This window comes from Chlamydomonas reinhardtii, chromosome 17, assembly GCF_000002595.2.
Source record: "Chlamydomonas reinhardtii strain CC-503 cw92 mt+ chromosome 17, whole genome shotgun sequence".
Lineage (NCBI taxonomy): Eukaryota > Viridiplantae > Chlorophyta > Chlorophyceae > Chlamydomonadales > Chlamydomonadaceae > Chlamydomonas > Chlamydomonas reinhardtii.
Window position 1 is genome coordinate 1,618,314 of NC_057020.1, and position 18,510 is coordinate 1,636,823.

The 18,510-nt window shown below is 59.8% G+C and overlaps 4 protein-coding genes across 4 annotated transcripts; 2 read left to right on the top strand and 2 right to left on the bottom strand.

The window, feature by feature from the left end:
• Positions 1 to 424: 424 nt before the first annotated feature.
• On the bottom strand, positions 425 to 11,451 carry CHLRE_17g708000v5 (uncharacterized protein). Its single transcript, XM_001691499.2, has 23 exons — positions 11,141 to 11,451; positions 10,772 to 10,950; positions 10,653 to 10,667; positions 10,374 to 10,450; positions 10,128 to 10,243; positions 9,886 to 10,034; positions 9,357 to 9,634; positions 9,121 to 9,242; positions 8,878 to 8,991; positions 8,619 to 8,769; positions 8,053 to 8,465; positions 7,446 to 7,934; positions 7,009 to 7,306; positions 6,729 to 6,884; positions 6,333 to 6,614; positions 6,068 to 6,211; positions 5,683 to 5,956; positions 4,306 to 5,486; positions 4,062 to 4,184; positions 3,414 to 3,956; positions 2,824 to 3,289; positions 2,366 to 2,680; positions 425 to 2,220 (listed from the first exon to the last, which is right to left on the bottom strand). Exons 1-23 carry the CDS (start codon positions 11,221 to 11,223, stop codon positions 1,808 to 1,810), a joined length of 6,381 nt encoding a protein of 2,126 aa, XP_001691551.2. The 5' UTR covers positions 11,224 to 11,451; the 3' UTR covers positions 425 to 1,807.
• A 68-nt stretch (positions 11,452 to 11,519) lies between these two features.
• CHLRE_17g708013v5 (uncharacterized protein) lies at positions 11,520 to 13,191 on the bottom strand. The gene has a single exon (XM_043072031.1). It carries the CDS (start codon positions 12,507 to 12,509, stop codon positions 12,342 to 12,344), a length of 168 nt encoding a protein of 55 aa, XP_042914490.1. The 5' UTR covers positions 12,510 to 13,191; the 3' UTR covers positions 11,520 to 12,341.
• A 160-nt stretch (positions 13,192 to 13,351) lies between these two features.
• Positions 13,352 to 14,402, top strand: CHLRE_17g708025v5 (uncharacterized protein). Its single transcript, XM_043072032.1, has one exon. It carries the CDS (start codon positions 13,491 to 13,493, stop codon positions 13,680 to 13,682), a length of 192 nt encoding a protein of 63 aa, XP_042914491.1. The 5' UTR covers positions 13,352 to 13,490; the 3' UTR covers positions 13,683 to 14,402.
• Positions 14,403 to 14,461: 59 nt separating this feature from the next.
• Positions 14,462 to 18,440, top strand: CHLRE_17g708038v5 (uncharacterized protein). Its single transcript, XM_043072033.1, has 4 exons — positions 14,462 to 15,162; positions 15,664 to 15,891; positions 16,409 to 16,509; positions 17,013 to 18,440. Exons 2-4 carry the CDS (start codon positions 15,835 to 15,837, stop codon positions 17,077 to 17,079), a joined length of 225 nt encoding a protein of 74 aa, XP_042914492.1. The 5' UTR covers positions 14,462 to 15,162; positions 15,664 to 15,834; the 3' UTR covers positions 17,080 to 18,440.
• Positions 18,441 to 18,510: the final 70 nt, after the last annotated feature.

Here is an 18,510-nt window from a genome sequence, read left to right on the forward strand (position 1 = left end):
TTCCCCTTTACCACATGTCGCGCTCCTGGCCCGACGCTCCCTGCCTGGCGTCGGGGCTGCTTTCCTGGTCGCCAGGTAAGTCGTGGGTTTTGTTTGTCGTCTCCGCGTGGCTGTCCTGTGTTTATGCGTTCCACCGCGCCTGGGCGGCGACCGGCGCCGCTCGCACTGCTGCTCCACGACGCCTCGGCCCCCATGGCCCCATCCCATAAGTATTATCACTTGCAACTAACGCCTCTACCTCACTACCTGTGCTCCGCTCGTTTCAGCTTGGTTTGGTTTAGTTTGGGCTGGAATTTCCCCTGCCCCCCTGAGTTGCGGCGCTCGGGTTCAGCCCCAAAACCCCTTGTCTGTGTCTTTGACCAGCCGCCCTACGCACACTGCCCACACAGCTCGAGTAAGGGCCTTGCAGGTCGTCAAACGCCTGTCTGCCTGTGCATTACAGTGCACCAATACCGCGCTTCGCTTCAGTAGCGCACGGCTACAATATCAGTACCCATGCCGCGCCTACGTGTTCTGAGCTCTGTGCCAAGGTTCCACGGAAGTCCCCGCCGCCCAGGCGCCGCACCGCGCCCGCACGGAGCGGCCACCATCCAGCGACGGGACTGCCTTCGCCCAACGCATGCAACTACACCACGTGCCAATTGTTCCCGACTACTGCATGCACACACAGACCTACAATGCATCCACCAGCGCGAACAATGCATGCGGACCTCACTCAAAACGGGCAGGTCACACGCAACGTATTCATGCACACCATTGCCCCTCAGCCACGGTTTATTGCCGCGCTTACGTCAAGTGGTCGTAGGTCATACGCAATCTCACAGACAAGGTAGCGCTTTGCAGGGGCGCTCTTTTTATTGACCGACCAAAACGTGTCCGAGATACGCACCGTTCTTGCAGGGGTCAGCGCGGAAGAGTGCCTACCTGCACCGTGTCGGGTGAGGACATAGTAAAAGATGACCGGTCAAGGCCCACACCAACACACGACCCCATCACACCGCTTTGCGAGCAGACACCAGGCATGGCATCACAGGCGCTGCACAGCAATCCTTGTGCAGATCACCATTAGCCCCGAGCATTTACTTCACCAAAACGCATGATGGTCGTTAACGCTTGCCGTGATCTGTCCACCAACAAGCACGCACGTCCGGCAAGTGTGCAACGCATACATGCCGAAGAAACACGCGCCCAGACTCCAGCTGGGCTTCAGCCTGTGTTCAACTAAACAGGGGCACCGACCATCGTATCGTGACATCTCTAGTGCGCCTGATGACGCCTGCACGCACCCTTACGCAGGGGCCTAAGGCAGGCGTACGTAAGCACTACGGCCATTGATGCAGGCGTGATGGCCCGCAACTTTAACTCCTAATCAATAGCATACGGCTTGCGGCCGCCCAAAGAGCCATCCGCAGCTCACTTCGTTCTTCGGCGTCGCACGCTGTTGAGGCCCAGAGGCGGCGGCGCTCTCATTACGCCAAGCGTGATACCAGCATATCATTGACGCTCACACAGCATCTTACACCTCCGGATAAATGGGTGACGCAGGCAAAGCCTTAACCCCCTCGCTGTCCAGCACCCTGCGCTCACACCTTGCATGTACACCTTCGTGGCCACCCAGCGCCCTTGCTGACGAATACAATCTCCCAAGCCAAGAAAGTACAACACCCTTTTCCATTTCAGTTCCGGGTTCGTCCTTCCAGAGCCCTTCGCTCCGAGTGTCACGCCACGGCCATGACATTGCCGCGCTATACAAGCTCAGCGCGCTGGATGCTGGCAGTCCCATACGAGCTCACAGCCCTTCCCCGTTCTAATTCATGCTGGAGGCTACACTGGACGCGTCATCCTCCTGCTCAGCGGCGGCCTTGCCGCCTTTGCCGCTGCCCTTCCCTGGCCCGTCCATGGAGGCACGGACGCCGTCTACGGACTTGCGCCCGCTGCCCTTGCCCCGGCCGTCGATGGACCGGCGGGACCTGTCGACGCCCTCCTCACCCTCCTCGCCGTCGCGGCGCTTGCTGGCCATGGCCGACGCCACGAGGCCCTCCACATCCATCTCGGGTGGCAACTGACTGAGCAGCTCTGCCACCTGCCGCGCCTCGATGGCGGTGCGGCGGATGAATGGCCGGAACATGGTAGCCAGGAACAGAATCGCCAGGCAGATGGATAGCACGAACAGAATGATGTGAGCCATGCGGACCTGGCCGAACCTCTGGTTGGCGGCAGCTGCGGCGGCAGTAAAATAGGATTTGGGGTCGCTTAGCGAATATGTGTGTGAGCACACGGCCTCCTGCTCAGCCCAGAAGCTACCGGGAACACGTGAGCACCCGATGTCCTACTCAGCCTACAAGCTGCCGGGGACTCAACCTACCTGTGTAAATGCCGTTGGCGTCCCAAACGCCCATTATCAGCTGGTGGTAGGCCACGCGCCACACGAAGTCGAAGCGGGTGCTGTTGAAGTTAAGGTCGGCGTCGGCATCGTTGCCCAGCAGCAGTGCCTCCTCGATCAGGCGGCGCACCATGGGGTCCAGCGCGTTCATTGACACCTCGTGGTACATGTGGCCCTCGGGAAAGCACCAGCGGCCGGGGTAGTCCTTCACGTAGCACTGGTCTTTGGAGCGGAAGAACATCTGCGCCGGCGCGGCGCCGCTGAACAAGGTGCCCGCGGTGTGCGAGAAGGCCATCTCTGCATAGGCCAAGTTGGGATGAGGGTTACACGAGGCGCCACACAAACACAACAGCCAGACCGATAAGAGCATTGGCAACTGATGCAAGCAAGGACATTGCCAAAGTGCACGGGGCGTGCCCTGGGCGGCAACCGAAACTCACCAGGCAGGTTGTCGCTACCGTACAGCAGGGCGTCGTAAAACATCTCTAGGTCCGCCTGGCGCACCAACAACTCGTGCTGTGCTTTGGCGCGTAGCTCGGGCGTGAGCTGGCTGATCACCTCCTGGGCCGTGAACACTACGCGGTTGATCTTGGCCTTCACGCGGTTGGCCACATCCAGGTTCACCAGCGGCTCAGAGACCTTCTTCAGCGTCAGGTACGAGTACGTGTAGATGGAGATCACAACAGCACCCCAGATGAGGAACGGCACGGTGAGCGTCATGGTGTCGCGGTTGTCCTTGATCAGCTTGCGCTTGCCAGTGTCCACGTTGCCCAGATGGCCGCTGCCCAGCCAGTTGGACGGTGATAGTGCGCGCACCAGGCGGCGCCACATGGGCTGCGGCGTGTCCGCCGCCTCGCCCATGTCAACCACCACGGCCTTAGTCTTGACGCCAGGAAGGATGACAGGCTACGGCAGGCAGGAAGCGCGACCCAAGGCACAAGGGCAAGTTAGAGCAAAATCGAACCTTTTCAGGATGTAAGTCTTGCAACCATTTGATGGCAGACATGGCTGAGCCCAGTGCGGTGCCTACCTTGTCATCGCCCTTGCCGTCGTCAGTCTTGCCATCCTTGGTGGAGGCTGCACCCGGTACGGCTGCCGTGTCCTTGTTGCGCTCCTTGTTGGCATTTGCATCGTCGCCCGCATCACTGTCACTGTCGTTGTCGTCCTCGCCATCCACTTGCACGTGCTTGCTTGCCAGTGCGCGCAGGAAGCCGGTGGGGATGACCAGGAACACTGAGTAAAGGCTGTAGCGCTGGCGCGCCACCTGCTTGAGCAGCACCCACATGTACAGAGCCGCGATACCGCACACAACGGCGCCTTCAGCAATCAGCAGGCCAATGCCCAGCATGTTGACGCGGCCGACGCTGTCCCAGGTGCGCAACACCATGCCGTTCAGACTGTAGCGGTAGCCGGCGGTGACGGAAGCGGGGCCGTTGTTGATCACGTACTGCCAGTCGCGGTTGAGTGTGAAGTTCTTGCCGGTAGCGTTGGCGATGCGGATGTGATTGGACACCAGCTCACGGCCGCTGGCAATGAGCGCGTTGCCCATCAGCCACAGACTGTTGAGGTCAGACTGCAGGGCGGAGGGACAGGGCCGGCACAAGGTAAATGACTGCTAATGCAACGGAAGGACAAACAGTTGACTGACCGCGATTGACAGCTGGCCACCGTCACTTACCACGTGATACGGGTTGCGGGTATCGATGTACAGGGTCTCGTTGAGCGTGCGGCCCTCCCAGATGGCACCAAGCTCGTAGATGTCGCCCAGATGCCGCAGCTTGCCGAAGCCCAGGTACAGGCCCTGCACAAGAAGAAGTCAGTCAATGCCGCGGATGCAGTGGTGCGCATAGGGCCAAGTCACAACGCCCCAGGCACAAGGTAGTGCAATTCACGTAACCCGCTCAGCGTGTGCCGCATCGCACCTGGTGGTTGAACTCCATCATGTCGATTGCGGAAGTGGTGTCCTTAAGGATCACTGGCAGGTCGTCCCACGTGTACCACTCGGGGTTGGTGTTGTTGTTGTAGACGTTCTGCATGGCGCGCGACAGGATGGCCACGTCCAAGCCGTACGTTGAAGTGTCCTGGGTTGAGTCCACCTCCGTCACATACTTCTTCTGGTTCTCCAGGAAGATGAGGAACAGCGCAAAGCAAATCGTGTGCACCAGCAGCAGTAGTGCGATCACGATGTACGTGTGCCGGTTGTAGCGCGTAAGGTCGGCCTTGGCCTTGGCCGACGAAAGCAACTTCATCAGCTTCTTGAAGCGCCGACCGCGCTTGAAGTCAGTCTGGTAGCCGCCAGCTTCACTGCCCGAGACGACGGACGCGCCATCCACCTGGCTGCCCGATACGCCTGATGCCTGGTCGTCGTCCACCGCAGCGCCCCAGTTGTTGCCGCCGCCGCCCCAGGCCCCCAGCCCGTCCTGGCCCTCGGCGGCCTTGTCGTCCTCCGCCTTCTCATCGCCGCTGCCACTGCCGCTGTCGGACAGCGAGCCGTCCTCGGACTTGCGGCCCCCAGCGTCACTCATGCGCGGGGCCGTGCCACCGTCACCGCCCAGCTTGTCCGCTGTTGGCGAGTGCGGCAGGGTAGCCTCCTTGCGCCCGTTGCCCTTGACGCTCTTCTCATCGCCGTCTGGGTCTGCGTCGCCGCCGCCAATGCCCGCCCACTTCACGCCGCCCTTGGCGTTCACGGACGTCGTGACCAGCGCGCGGCGGCCGCTCCGGTTGTTCTTGGGGTCCGCAACTGGCGGCGCAGCAGCGGGCGCCTCCTGGCCGCGCGTCTGCGCGCGCTCCACGTTGCCGTGCAGAGTGCGCAGGAACACATCCGTGTTGCCGGTCCAGTAGTTGGCGAAGTTGAACTTGACGTTGACGCGCTTGTTCTCCTGCGCCACGGCCGTCATGCGGATGGTCAGCGGCTGGCCGTCCTCGTGGAAGGCGGTGATGTTGCGCGTTGGGCCAATCTTGCGGCCGGTGGTGCCGGTCTTCATGGCGCCCTTGACCTTGTGGTCCGACAGCAGCCACTCCGAGTGCACGTTGTGCGGCATGTCCAAGAACTGCGAGGCCTTGCGCTTCATGAGCACCTGGTTAGCCACGCCGAAGAGCAGGCCTGTGGAGCGAAGTACGACGATGCGGAAGGCCAAGTACAGGCTCAGGGGAAAGGGTACTCGTAGCATAACAGGCCAAAGGTACGACCTTGCAAGCTCAAGCAACCAAGACGGTGATATCAAATTAGGAGGCGCAGCCCAAGGCAAGGAGCATGTTCGGGCCAACGCGAAACCACCTTCCCAAACTGATGAGCCCACCTGTGGGGTGCAGCACGCAGCAGTTGGGTTTGACGACGACGTTGTTGTGGTCCACCAGCATCACGCCTGTGACCATGTCCGCCTTGAACAGCGTGACCGACACCACCGGGAGCTCGCCCTCATTTGCGGGTGGCTTGATCTCCATGCCCATCAGCGCAGGGCGGGTGTTCTTTGCCAAGATGGCCTGCGCCACCGCACTTGCGGTCGCAAGCGCCGCCTCGTCGACGGGCGGGTGCACGCCCACACGCCACGAGTAGCCGGGCTTCTCCGTTTGCTGCGGCGAAAAGGCAGCAGCGCGTCCAATGTAAGCGGCAGTGGTATTGAAACTGAGCTGAACGGACAGCAACAAGAGGCGCACGGTGACCCAACAAAGCGCTGTGCTCACCAGCGCCACCATCTTCTTGATGATCTCCGGCAGCTCGCCACGCAGCGGTGAAAGCGCGTCGATGTACTCCGCAACGCTGTGCCCGACCATGGAGGCTGGCTTGATCCCGAAGACGCCCATGGGCGTGTCCGACACGCTTTGGATCTGCGCGACAAGCAAGAGCAATGCAGTTAGCAATTAAGAGTATTCACAGCCTTGGCTTCATCACAAAGACGTGTACGTCAGCCCGAGGGTAGCACCCAGCCAGTTCTCGCCCAGCGCTCACCATGCCCGCTTCATCAATGACCATGGATAGGCGGCGCTCATCCAAGCCGCGTTCCCAGGATGAGAACTCGATGTTGACGACGTGCGTGATGATATCGTTCTCCTCACGCAGCGACAAATGCGGCTTCACGGGGTGCGGCTGCTTCTTGCTGTCCAGCATAACCACCGTCGCGGCGTTACGGCAAGACTGCAGCGGCACCTTGGCCGGTGGCTCCTTCATGTACTTGTAGTGCAGCATGGAGTAGGGGTGGCTCATCAGCTGGCTGATGTCCATCTTCACAGCCTGCAGACGAAACGGCAAAGATCGTCATGTCAACTCGCCAGTACGAACAGGATGGGGTACAAGCATCGCACGCTACACGCCCAGAACAGAGACCCCAATGCATCCGCAGCGCACCTGCTTGGGCGTGTAGCCCAGCGCCGAGGCCAGGTCGGTGTTCATGTACATAATGCGGCCCTTGTGGTCGGTCACCATCATGTTGTTCTGGTCATTGCGCACGCGCTTGACGTGCACCACGAAGATGCGCTGGCTGTCGGTGCCGCCAAGCGTCATCTGCGGCCAATTGACAAGCGGCTGAAGAGGTGAGCATGTACGGCAAAACGCGCTACAAGGCGACTTGGCCATGCGGTGGATGACGCAACCCCAGCTGTAGCCCGCCACCCTTCGTCCAGCGCACCTTGAGCCTGCACGGAACCGGCTCCGTGTACTTGTGCAGCAGGTGGACCTGCTCGCTGGTGACGCGGCCCTCCTGGAACTCGGCCTCGGTGGAGGCGTTGGCCAGGTCCAGCAGCTTGATGAGCACGTCCTGCTCCGTGGCGATGGTGTTGAAGGGGCGCCCCACCAGCTCCTGGGGGCCGCGGCCGAACCAGTCGCTGAAGCGCTGGTCCACGCACAGGATCGTGCCCTGGGTCATAATCCAGGCGCGCACAGTGTTGGGGTCGTCCTCCGCCGGCTTCAGCACGCCCATGAACAGACTGCGGGCGGCGAAGCAGTTGGTGCAAATGGCGAGGTATGGCGGGTCAGTGTATGACGAGGTATGGTCGCAGGGAAATTGCAGGTACAGCAGGTAGACCAAGCACAACAAGACGCCCTGGCCTTCCTTCCACGGCCTACCTGTCTGCGCCGGTGCCGGACACCTTGGTGACGGCGATCTTCAAAGGGAACACGTAGCGGTCCTTATGGATGGCCACCACCTCGCGCACGGAGTCCAGGATCTTGGCCTTGCCCGTAGTGATGTAGTTGCGCAGGTAGCCGTTGTGGCGCTGGCTGAAGGGCTGCGGCATCAGGATGGAAATGTTCTTGCCCTCCAGCTCACCCTTACGGTAGCCAAACAACTTCATCAGAGGCTTGTTGGCCATCTGGATGATGCCCACGGCGTTGATCACCGCCACGGCGTTGTTCTTCTCGTCCACCTGGGCCAGCATTGACGACGGGTCGCCATCGCCAACTGCATCGCTGAGCATGGCGTCGTTGGCGGCATTCTCCTGCTGCTCCTCCACCTTGTCCGCTTCACTGTAGTACTTGGCTGCAGTCCAGGGGTCGTTCTTGACCTCCTCCAGGAACCGGCCGTAGCTACGCAGCAGCTTGACGCTGCTCGGGTACCTGAAAAACCACAAGCAAATGAGGCAGTCAGAACAAGGTAAAGCAGGTGTAGCAGGGCAAACCCCGCGCTGCTTATAGTTTCAGCCAGCGAGTGCAGGAGCAGCCGCAAGGCACACACCTGTCCAGCACCATCTTATAGGTGCGGTCGGCCTTGGTCTTGTTGACCTCGATAGAGCGGAAAGCGCGCGCCAGAGCGCTGAACGACACGTCGTGGTGCAGCAGCTGCTTCCAGAAGTGCCGGGTAGCGTACAGCGATCCCTTGTGTGCGCGCAGCAGCAGGCGGTAGTTGCGCTGGAACTCCACATAGGACACCAGGTCCACTGCGCTCTCACCGCTGCTCTGGCTCTGGGCCTTCTGCTTGTGCTCCTGCTCACGCACAAAGATGGCGAAGCGGTCGCTCATGGAAGGCTCCAGCTTCTTGGCCTGCTGAAGCTGTGTCACGCCCGACTGGTAGTTGTTCTGGACCTCGATCAGGAAATTGGAGTAGGTGATGGTAAGGAACACGTCGTCGTGGAAGTGCGCCATGCCGACCTGCATGGTGTATTTGCGGGAGGACGCCAGATTAGGAGGAGCGTACGCATAACTGCAGTACACATAGCAAGTCACGTTGCCCTTTCATTTGTGGCACCCGATCAGGGCCTAATTTAATCACGCACGCTGAAGTGCAGTGCACTGCTGTCGCACCTTGAGCACGGTCTCCGCCAGTTTGACGGCGTCCGGGTCCAGCACGTCGTCCTCAGTCCACTTGCGGCACACGCGAGACACAATCTCCACCTCCATCGGGTCGGGGAAGCGGTAGATGTCCTTGAGCCGGGACTTGTTGGGGTCGATGTGGCTGCAGTGCAGGAGCAGGACCATGAAAGTTGGCGGTTGGAGGCATGGCGGCAGTAGGCTGAGTAGGCCACGATTGCGATTGCATAACTTCAAGTGCACCCGCGCTCACCTGAACGCCTTGATTGCATTCTTAACTCGCCAGCGAAGGCGGATGAAGGACGCAAGGAAGCCAACGAGCATGCACGGGAGCAGGCCAGCAACCATGATGGTTGTGACTTTTGACCTGGGGCGTCACGGCGCAGTGGTCAAGTTAGCCCACAACCACATACAATCGGTGTTTGATAGCACATTCAGTTTCAGATGAAACACCCCCGTGATTCCTGTGCCTGAGGACCGCTGCCCGCAAGCGCACCTGAAATCCGAGTACTTGCGATCAGGGCTGAAGGTGAGAACCACGAGGAGGATGCCCGCCCAGCTGACCATGCCGTACAGGCCCGCCCTCGTATGGTTGATCCACTCAATGAAGTGGGGCTCCTGTTGTGTTGAAAGCAAGACGGTGGCAGCACTAGTCAGCGCATATGTGCGCCGCTTAGGTCATGCGCCGCCGGTCTCAGCCCAGCCCTAGCCCTTAGTTGCGCGCTTACTTACCCAGCGCACGTACGACCAGAAAAGGAAGACCGAGGTGCCCATAAGGATGACTGATTGAACCTTTGTCAGGCCCGAGATGACGGACACGGTGATGGTCATGATGGTTTTCACCAACAGACCGCGCACCTCAACCCGCGCGTGCGGTGAGGCCAGCCAGCGGCGGCTGACTGGGTTCATCTCGAAGTCCGCAACAGTCATTGCAAACGCGATGAAGCAGAAAACGAGCGAGCAGCAAAGCGCTACCGCCATGTGCGCCAGGTGTGGCATCACCAGACAGCCTACGACATTTTGAAGGCACGAGCCGTTTAGTAGCAGCAGTGTGCACCGTGTGTTCGTGCAAAACCTGGGACTGCCCTGCGCTCGACCGGAGCAGCGAGCTCCGGTGTCATGGTTCCCCGCCATTCGTCATTGTGGCAGAGCATGTCTACCGCACCGCAGCACCGAAGGCTGAAGGAAGCGATTCCCGCCCATGTTGTCCCCCACGCCCGGCTGTCTGCCGCCAACCCAACAACCCCACGCATGCACCCACCGACGTCAGGAAACGCTCTCAGGTGGAACTTGATGGCAGGGTCGGGGTCAAACCACCGGCAGCTCAGCGCCACCATGAAGATGGCCAATGAACCGATGTAGAAGACCACGAAGAACGTGGCGACCACGATACGCAGCATCTTGATGGGCCTGCAACCAGCGCCGTGTCGGTCAACACCGCCGCTTGACAATCGAGTCCCGCTCCTGGTGCACACCCAAGGTAACGCATCACCGCGCACTCACCAGACATAAGGGAAGCGATCATTCTTGAAGCACCAGCCGACCCATATGCACAGCATGATGCTGATCGCCAGCGCTGCCGCAAGCACGTACAGTATCGCCACGAAGAAGTTGTAACCCTGTGCAGCAACATACAAGATTTAGCACATGTGGGAGGTTGCCCAAAACCGTTACGTCATGCATTTCATCCCCATCACCAATGCCGTAACCCGCAGCCAGAAAGCACTGCAACCCTGCATGCCGACTCGCCTTGGCGATGATGGGGTTACTGAAGTGCACCCATTTAATGGCCTTCCAGTACCACGCGTTAGTGTCAATGGCCCATCCTGAAGAGAGAATACAGCATGTGTATCAGTATCACCCAGAGAAAAAGGCTTCCTCACCACCCAGAGAACAGCGCATTGGGGTGCCTACGCGGGGCGCAACACGAACCCGTGCTCCTCTATACCGCAAGCCTCACCGCCCCATGTGATTTGCGTCCCCCGCGGAAGGGACGGCACTCTGCACACCCGCATGATGCGAACTCACCATACGTAGGGTTGACTGGAGGAGGGAGCCAGGAGAACGAGTTCACATGCGATGCGCGCAAGTTCATAACGATTAGTGAGGCGCACAGCATCGCGTACCCACATCCAAAACACACTTACCAATCAGGATGAAACACTGTAAGAAATCAAGAATCAGCTTGGCAAAGGCGAAGCGCTTGGACGTGTCGAGCTTCTCTTTTGCGAGCGTGTAGAGCACCCCAAATACCGCCGCCTGCACTGTTTGGTTCTGTTCCAATAGGTCGTTGGCTCCGACATCGCCTCCGCCACCCGCACCCGCCCTGCGTATGCGGACCCGAAATGAGCAGGCTCAATGCGCGCAGCGGCCTCGACCCGGAGCAGTGCTTTCCAACGATTCACGGAAGGCCCCCGTTCTCTATGGAGCCGGTTGGCGAAAACAACGTGGCCCCGCGAAGGGCCCTCCTTTCGGTGCTAGCTCCAATGCTCAGGACAGTTCCGGGCCGCGCTTACATGCTCCGCGCATCGCTGGCGACCGAGTTGGCTCCAGAGCCAACACTAGAGAAACTGCTGCTACGGCTGAGATGGTCGCTCATCCTGCTGTGGCGCCAAGCTCAGGGGCACAAGAATGCGGCCCGCCTGGGCCTTCAGGCGTGGCCGCCCAGGGCCCAAGCGACTACACTAAATAACACAGCCACACTGCCAGCAGCCTCTAAGTCTCAGGCGGTTAAGGCGTCAAGTTGCGTTGCGTCTGAATCGGATGTCTCGTTGTTTTGTAGTCTCGGAAGATACACAATCCATTTCGTCTTGCTATTGTGTCAGTGGGAATGCCGCAAGTATGCGCAACGGAGTGGAGGAGCGAGTCAAAGACGTCCATCCGAATGGGACACACCGTGCCGGGTTCTTACAGCAGAGAACCAGCAGCAGACACCCGACATAGAGGCTACCATTACCTATCAATAGCAGGACATTGGCAGTACAGACAAACCCGGCCGGTGTCAAACGTTTGTTCGGGCGCTCACGGCCTCGGCGTCTACGTGCAGTTGTTTTAATAGACAACAACGTGCGTACTACTATAGACTCTTGGGGAGCCCGTAAACACTCCAAGAGGCGGTCGGCTCAGTCAGACAATGGACGGCAGACGCTTTTGTCTCCGAAACGACTAAACAGGACGGTGACCTGATATTGATAGAGTTCTTGGGCATGCGCAAGTGTCCTGCGCTTTGCTGAAGGCGTTACAATCGAGTCCCCAAAAAGGGTGGACATGCGGGCGGCGCACATGTAAGGCTTGCGCGGAGGCCGAGGCAGTGGCGACAAGCCCGTTCCGGCAACCACATTCTGCATCATCACTTTCTCTTCTAGTTTATCGTCGTTCGGATTTCCACAGGAGCAGCGGTTTGGTTTGTCAGAGGCCGATGCTGTTGCCAACACGCCTGGATCCTGCGTGGATACTAGAAACATACCAGCTGTCGCTTAAACAACAGCTGGGCCGCAGCACAACATCGTGCCAAGTGTCAGGACGTGCAACCAACTCGTTCGCTCTGTCTGCACAAGACTGCCAGCGCATGCGCCTAGCTCTACCCCCCACAATCCCCGGCTGCCCTAAGTACTTCCTAAACCACCTTAACCAGGCCAAAGCGGCGTGTTCCTTGCTAGGACGAACACCGGACTTTTTCCTCACAATCACCAGCAATGAGTTCCAGTGGCTGGAAATTCAGGACGCATCAGCGCGTGTACGCGCACTTATGGCCTTGCCTGAGAACCACGAGCTCCGCAACGCATTCACCCGTGCACCATGTGAAGTTGGTCGGCTGTTCTGCCACGTCAGCTCGCGGGGCGGCGGGCCGGGCTCGGCGGTGGTCACGTTGCTGCCGGTCACCATCGGCAAGGGCAGGTGTGTATTGACAGTTGTCAAATGACACGCGTCGTGTCATGCGTCGAGTGAAGGGCTAGGTTTTGCGGGCTCCTTACGCCCCAGGCTTGTGCTCCAGGGCTGTAGACGTGGGCGAGGGTGCGTTCATCAGTTCCTGAGGTTGCATTGGTCCCTTCCAGCATGCTAGATTGCATCGTCGGCCTACGTGGATATTGCGCCGTCTCCATTCGCGTCCCACTCCATGACAAATCGTGTCCCCAGGGAGGCGCCAACATGACGGCACCCAAAACCCTCTGATAGATAGTACTTTAAGGACCACCACGCCGTCCCTAACTGATGTGTACAGGACATCAGGGGGGTTTCACCGCGTGCCAAACCCGCACGCCAAGGAGGCCCCAAACAAAATGCAGAGCGGGATACAAACTCTGCCACTTATTTACATGTTATGTGCAATCTATTCGAGCAATAGCGCTTGACGGCAGGCTAAAACGTGCTCGTCTCAAGTCACGAAATTGACCGACCAACATCCTGCATAGGCGTTGTTTTGGGGCGTGATCAATTGCCGTCAACACAGATATCTGCATAGGTGTAATCAGGCTACTATCTGGCCTGATATGGCGTGTCCTGGCGAACGCGACATGCAGATGTTTGAGGTCGGCCCCGGCTCGATTCAGTGCCCCGGGGCTACCCTAATGACCTTATATGTTGTAGTAGATGCTATAGGAATGGTACTGGGCTGGGGACACGACCGGCCCGTAGTTGGACGTTGCCGACCGACCTCGCAGCGCCACCTTGCCGGTGCCTGAGGCGCATGCTGCCTATTAATTGCTATTCATAATTCTGGGTCCCTTTTATGGGGCCACGCGGCCACACACCGGTGCTCGCGCAAACCCGATACTCAACTCGGCGACGCGGCGTTCTTAAGTGGGGGGCCGAATTCTGTGCGCTGTATTTACACAACTGGGTCCCTCGCGGCTGCCCGGACAGCAAATGGCCGCGGCTCCGACACAAACGCCACGGAGCGCACTCCCGTATGCGGCCCCAGCTATGTCGCGAGCACGCGCGACGCTCCTCACAACAAAGCTGGGTCCCTCACGCCTGGGGCCCCGGCCCCCCCCCACCCTCGGAGGATCGCCCGCGCGGCTAAGTCCGGTTTCTATTATTATTCTTCTTATGATATAGGAATAATAATAATAATAATAGGAATAATAATAATAATAATGGTACTCCCTGCGTGACAGGGCGTGTTCTGAGGAGGTAGAGGCGTGAGGGCATGAGAGACCACCACATTAGTGGTCTCCGCCACTGGGCCCCTGTCCCCCAAGGAGAGTGGGGAGGCTGGCAGCGCGCCTAGGCGCGCTGGGCCTGGTCCCATTCTCACAACGGGGCGTACTGTGCTAAGGTGGGCGTCCTGGCCATGGGTGACTGCAGAGTTCCCGGCGGAGAGCTGTAATGGCGGTAGTCGTGTGAACAGCGTGCTGGACAAGCTTTTGGCAGGTGCGGTGCGCAGATTGTGTTGAGCATCCGAGCGTTTTAAGCAGGGCATGGAGGTGGGTGGTAACGGTGCCGGTATGCCCGAGGCTGATGATTGTGTCCTGGTTGTGTATCACGTCCCATCCGGCGGTGCGGAGTGCGGTGGCAAGGTCGTCATGTTGTTGCAGTTTTTCTGCCCTTTTGTCCAGGTGATTGAGGTCAGAGCAGTAGCCCACTTCTATTACGTAGACTTTATGCGCGCTTTTCTGGAGTCGCGTGCGAGGCATATTAGTAGGCTGCCCAGATCGGGTCATGCGTAAGGAGGGGACGACCAGCAGGTCCGGGCGAAATCGTAGTCGCACGCTCTCTGGCGTGCCTGGCAGCACCCATGCGGGTATGCGTGTTCCCCCACTGTAAGCGGGGGCGTCCTTTCCTGCATCCATGTACATAACGCATCCGCCATTCTGCCCTTGACTTACTGCCTTCGCGATCCGTTGAACGGCGCGGTTGTGCCTCGCGATGTACGCGGCTTTCATACGCCGGTGCGTGCAGCCGCCCAGGGTGTGCGTGCCACCGTCGACGCATCGGCACAGCGGGCATTCGCCCCCCGCGCAGCCGGGTATGGGGTGTTTTACACGGGCGGCGCGCTTGGCGTTCCAGGAGAGCCCCCATCGGTATTTGAAGGCACAGCGTGCTTCTTCGAACGGGAAGCCATCGAACAGGTTTAGTCCATATCTCGCGTCAATGTGCTGCCTGGTAGCGTCCCACAGTTCTGCGTATAAGCCTGTTTTTGTGTATCCATTTTCTTCAGGTCGCGATTGAGGTCGTTGGCGTATCGTAACCGTTCCTCTACGTTGCCATTGTGCTCCACAGTTTCTCTCTTAGCAATCCAGCCCTCTAGTGTCTCGAACGGGTGCGAGTACAAGGTCTCCACCGCGTCCGGCGGGGTTTCTCTAGTCGCCACTGCCTGTGCCGCCTCATCGGCTTTCTGATTTCCTACGCACGTATCTGCTTGGTGTGAACGGACGTGATAGAAGTATGTCTTCAGACCTGCCAACCCACGTTGGGCCAGTATGTCAGTGATGGCCCCGAACATTTCGCGGTGTTTGCTGACGTGTAGCGACTCGGGCTCCAGAATGGCACGGCGAAGGATAAGCAGGCTGACAAGGCTGTCGGTGTAAATCCGCAGGTGGGGCAAGTCAAGGTTGAGGCTAAGTGCCATGCGTATAGCCGACGACTCGCATCTGAGAATAGTGCTAAGGGGAGTGTCAAAAGCGATATCTTCGTCTATATGCGTCGTGCGGTTTTCAGTTTCGTCCCAGATCGCTGCTCCCAGGCCTGTGTAGTCGCTCGAGTGTGGGACCTTGCTCCCGTCGGTGAAGACGGCGGAGCCACACGTGTGTGCGAGAGGAATGGTTATGGGGTAGAGGGCTGCGAGCTCCGTGGGGGTTGGGGGTGTGGGGGCGGCCGGGGGGGGCTGTGGTAGGGGTGTCGGGGTGGTGTGGGTGCGGAGGCGACGCTCCAGCTTCCGAGGGGTTTTGGGCCACGGTTAAGGTGCGTCTGGGTTCGGCAAGGGCTTGCGGGCGGCAGGCTGTGGAGTGTGTCCAAGGGCGCCAGACAGCGCCGCCGCTAGTCCATTCCCCAGGGCCGTGTTGAGAATTAACCGGCCGGGCTCGTTTGCCACACACAGGAGGTGGAGTCCGCGCCGGTGGGCGGGGAGCTCTTGCGGCTGACCTAGGCCGGAGGCCATGGCGGCCCACGTGTGTGCCGGTCGGATATGTCCCAGGGCGTGGACCAGTGGGTGCCGGAGCCAGGCCGTGTAACCACTGGTTTCGCCATACGGCACGACCACGACTGACAAATGTGGCGCTTGCGCTGCCGCTGCCTCAGCGCTGGCGACCGCCCAGGCCATTGCCAGGTTGGTTTGTTCGGGCTGTGGTGGTGGGTGGAGGAATGACACATCGTGTAGGAGTCGGCTGTAGCAGTCGAGGGCGGCCCCGAACACTGCGTCCTCGGGGTGTGCCGTGTAGTAGGCCGGTATGTTGCCGGTAGCGTTGAGGGGGGAGGCAAATGCTTCTGTTGTGAACTTAAGATGGGAGGTAAGGGTGGACATTAGGTCTGGACAGAGGGTGACCTCGTGCGCTGGGTTGGTAGAGCTCTCTTTGTGGCGTTTACTGGGGCGATATCGTGTGAGCAGGGAGGCTACGGCGGCGGCGAAAGCTTTCGGGGGTTGGGTGGGGTTGAGCGCCTTATAGCGGGCGTGGAGGAGGGCGAGGCGAGTAGCCGAGATGGATCCAACGCATCGGCCGTCGGGTCCGTATACTCTGGCGGTAGGGTCAGGGTCGGTCGCCGTGCCGGCGGCTAGACCGGGTGTTCGTGTACCCAACTGGATACAATACTGACCTGTCGGATGAATGTCTGTGTCTGGGTTGCAGGAGTTGGTGTCAATGGTGCAGTACCGGAGAGTGGCACGTTTTCGTGCCGCCATGCTGGGTGCTGGGTCCCGCCACCGGCCCTGGCGCTGCTTGCTGGTGAGGTGGGTATCAAGCGCAGGGGGTGGGGTGGGGTCGGGGGGTGCTTCAGCTTGGGCAAGGGTGTACCGTGCCAGGGCGGCCGCCCAGCCGGGGTTCTGTGAGAGGGAGGAGAGCGGGTCTTCCGTGTCGGCCCAGTGCACCTGGGCCATAAACCGGCGGATGCCCTGTCCCCATAGCATACATGAGGGTTTTGTGGCGTTGATGGCGTCGTAGTTCTGTATCTTATAGGCGCTGAGTATACCGTTCGTGGTGAGGGTTGGTTGCCAGCGAACTTTGTAGCGGCAGCGGTCAGCCCAGGGGGGTTCTTCTGGCGGCGGGTCCAGTTTCCGTTTTCTCTTGGGTGGTGGGGCATTGGTTTTATGTGTCATGGGCCCGCTGACAACCGCGGCAATGATGTCATCGCGGTTGGCCAGGTGGGCTGTGATGTGTTGTGCCGCTAGCTTCCCAGCGTCGGACTGGGGCAGTGCGCCATTTAATGCTATGTCTCTGGCTTTGCGCCATGCAGGTCTGGCGCTTGGCTGCGCGGTCGCGCGGTTCCCTTGGGCATGCGCAAGTGTCCTGCGCTTTGCTGAAGGCGTTACAATCGAGTCCCCAAAAAGGGTGGACATGCGGGCGGCGCACATGTAAGGCTTGCGCGGAGGCCGAGGCAGTGGCGACAAGCCCGTTCCGGCAACCACATTCTGCATCATCACTTTCTCTTCTAGTTTATCGTCGTTCGGATTTCCACAGGAGCAGCGGTTTGGTTTGTCAGAGGCCGATGCTGTTGCCAACACTGCGGGACTGTGGGCAGATTCAGCCGCTTCAAGGGGGGCCTGGACAAGTCTCGGACATAGACTCAGCAGTTCAGTGGGGCTCCCCTGACGTCCCTCATGGCCGTTGTAGTGGGCCTCTTTCCAGTAGATTTAGTGGCGCCCTCTTGCGCGCTCTCCGCTGGTTTGTGGGGTCGCTTAAACAGCACTAAGTACGGTATAGTTGGACGCAAAGCGGGGCGGTGCAAAGCAGAGGTCAGCTTCGGCGACCTGGCCGGGAACCAGCTTTCTCGAGGGGTGACACGCGCCAACACGCAAGTTGCCTTTGGGCGCGCCTAACTTGTTGTCACGATAAATGGTTGAGGTTGACTGCTAGCAAGCGTCGCAGAGGAAATTCGCGTCTAAAGGGAAAGGCCACTAGATGGCCATTGCAGGGTCGCAACGCCAACTCAGCGACGAACATGCGGCACGTGCTGATGGCTATGCTACTTGGTGGAGCGCGGCCTGCGGTCCTGCGCCTTGGTGGCGGCGATGGTGGCGGCGGCGGCGCTGGCCCTGGCGGCTGTGGCGGCGGCGCTGGCCCTGGCGGCTGCGGCGGCGGCGCAGGACCTGGCGGCGGCGGCAGTGGCCCTGGGCCCAGCAGTGGCGGCGTACATGTGCGTAGCAGAGGGGGCAGGCAAGGCCACGTGGAGGAGGAGAGCGCGGCGCCGCTCAGGAAGCGGCGCCGGCGCGCAGGTTGGGACCTGCCGGTGTCTGGCTTGCGGTCTTTGCTGGCGAGCCTAGCGTTGCTGTTCGGCTTGTTGCCTGCTGTGCTTGTGCTTGACAGCGGGACGCGGCTGGACACATGGCGGGCGGGGCCTGTACGAACCGACCCCGGCTATAGATGAGGCAATATTGAAACCTTCGGCTTCCGATGCTCCGACAGGAAAGTTGTGGGCGCAGCAGGGGAGGGAGGGGGGTGTAGATACCAGCCCAAACTAAATCGAACCAATGCAAAAGAGCGAGGAGGAGAGCGTGGCCTATGCTTTGACAACGGAGTGGAAATCGTAGGAAACAAAGTCCCGGACCCCATACCCTGAGATCCCCGGGACCGTCCTCGAGGGGACGGCCGCCCCCCGCACGTAGAAATAACAAAACCTTGCTGTTTAGGGGTTTGAACCCCCTCAATGTAATACTAAAGTGGTGACAATCAAATCCTCTGGACGAGCGCCTATACGATGTGACAGTTTGGGAGAAAGGTGACGGGAACAGGTA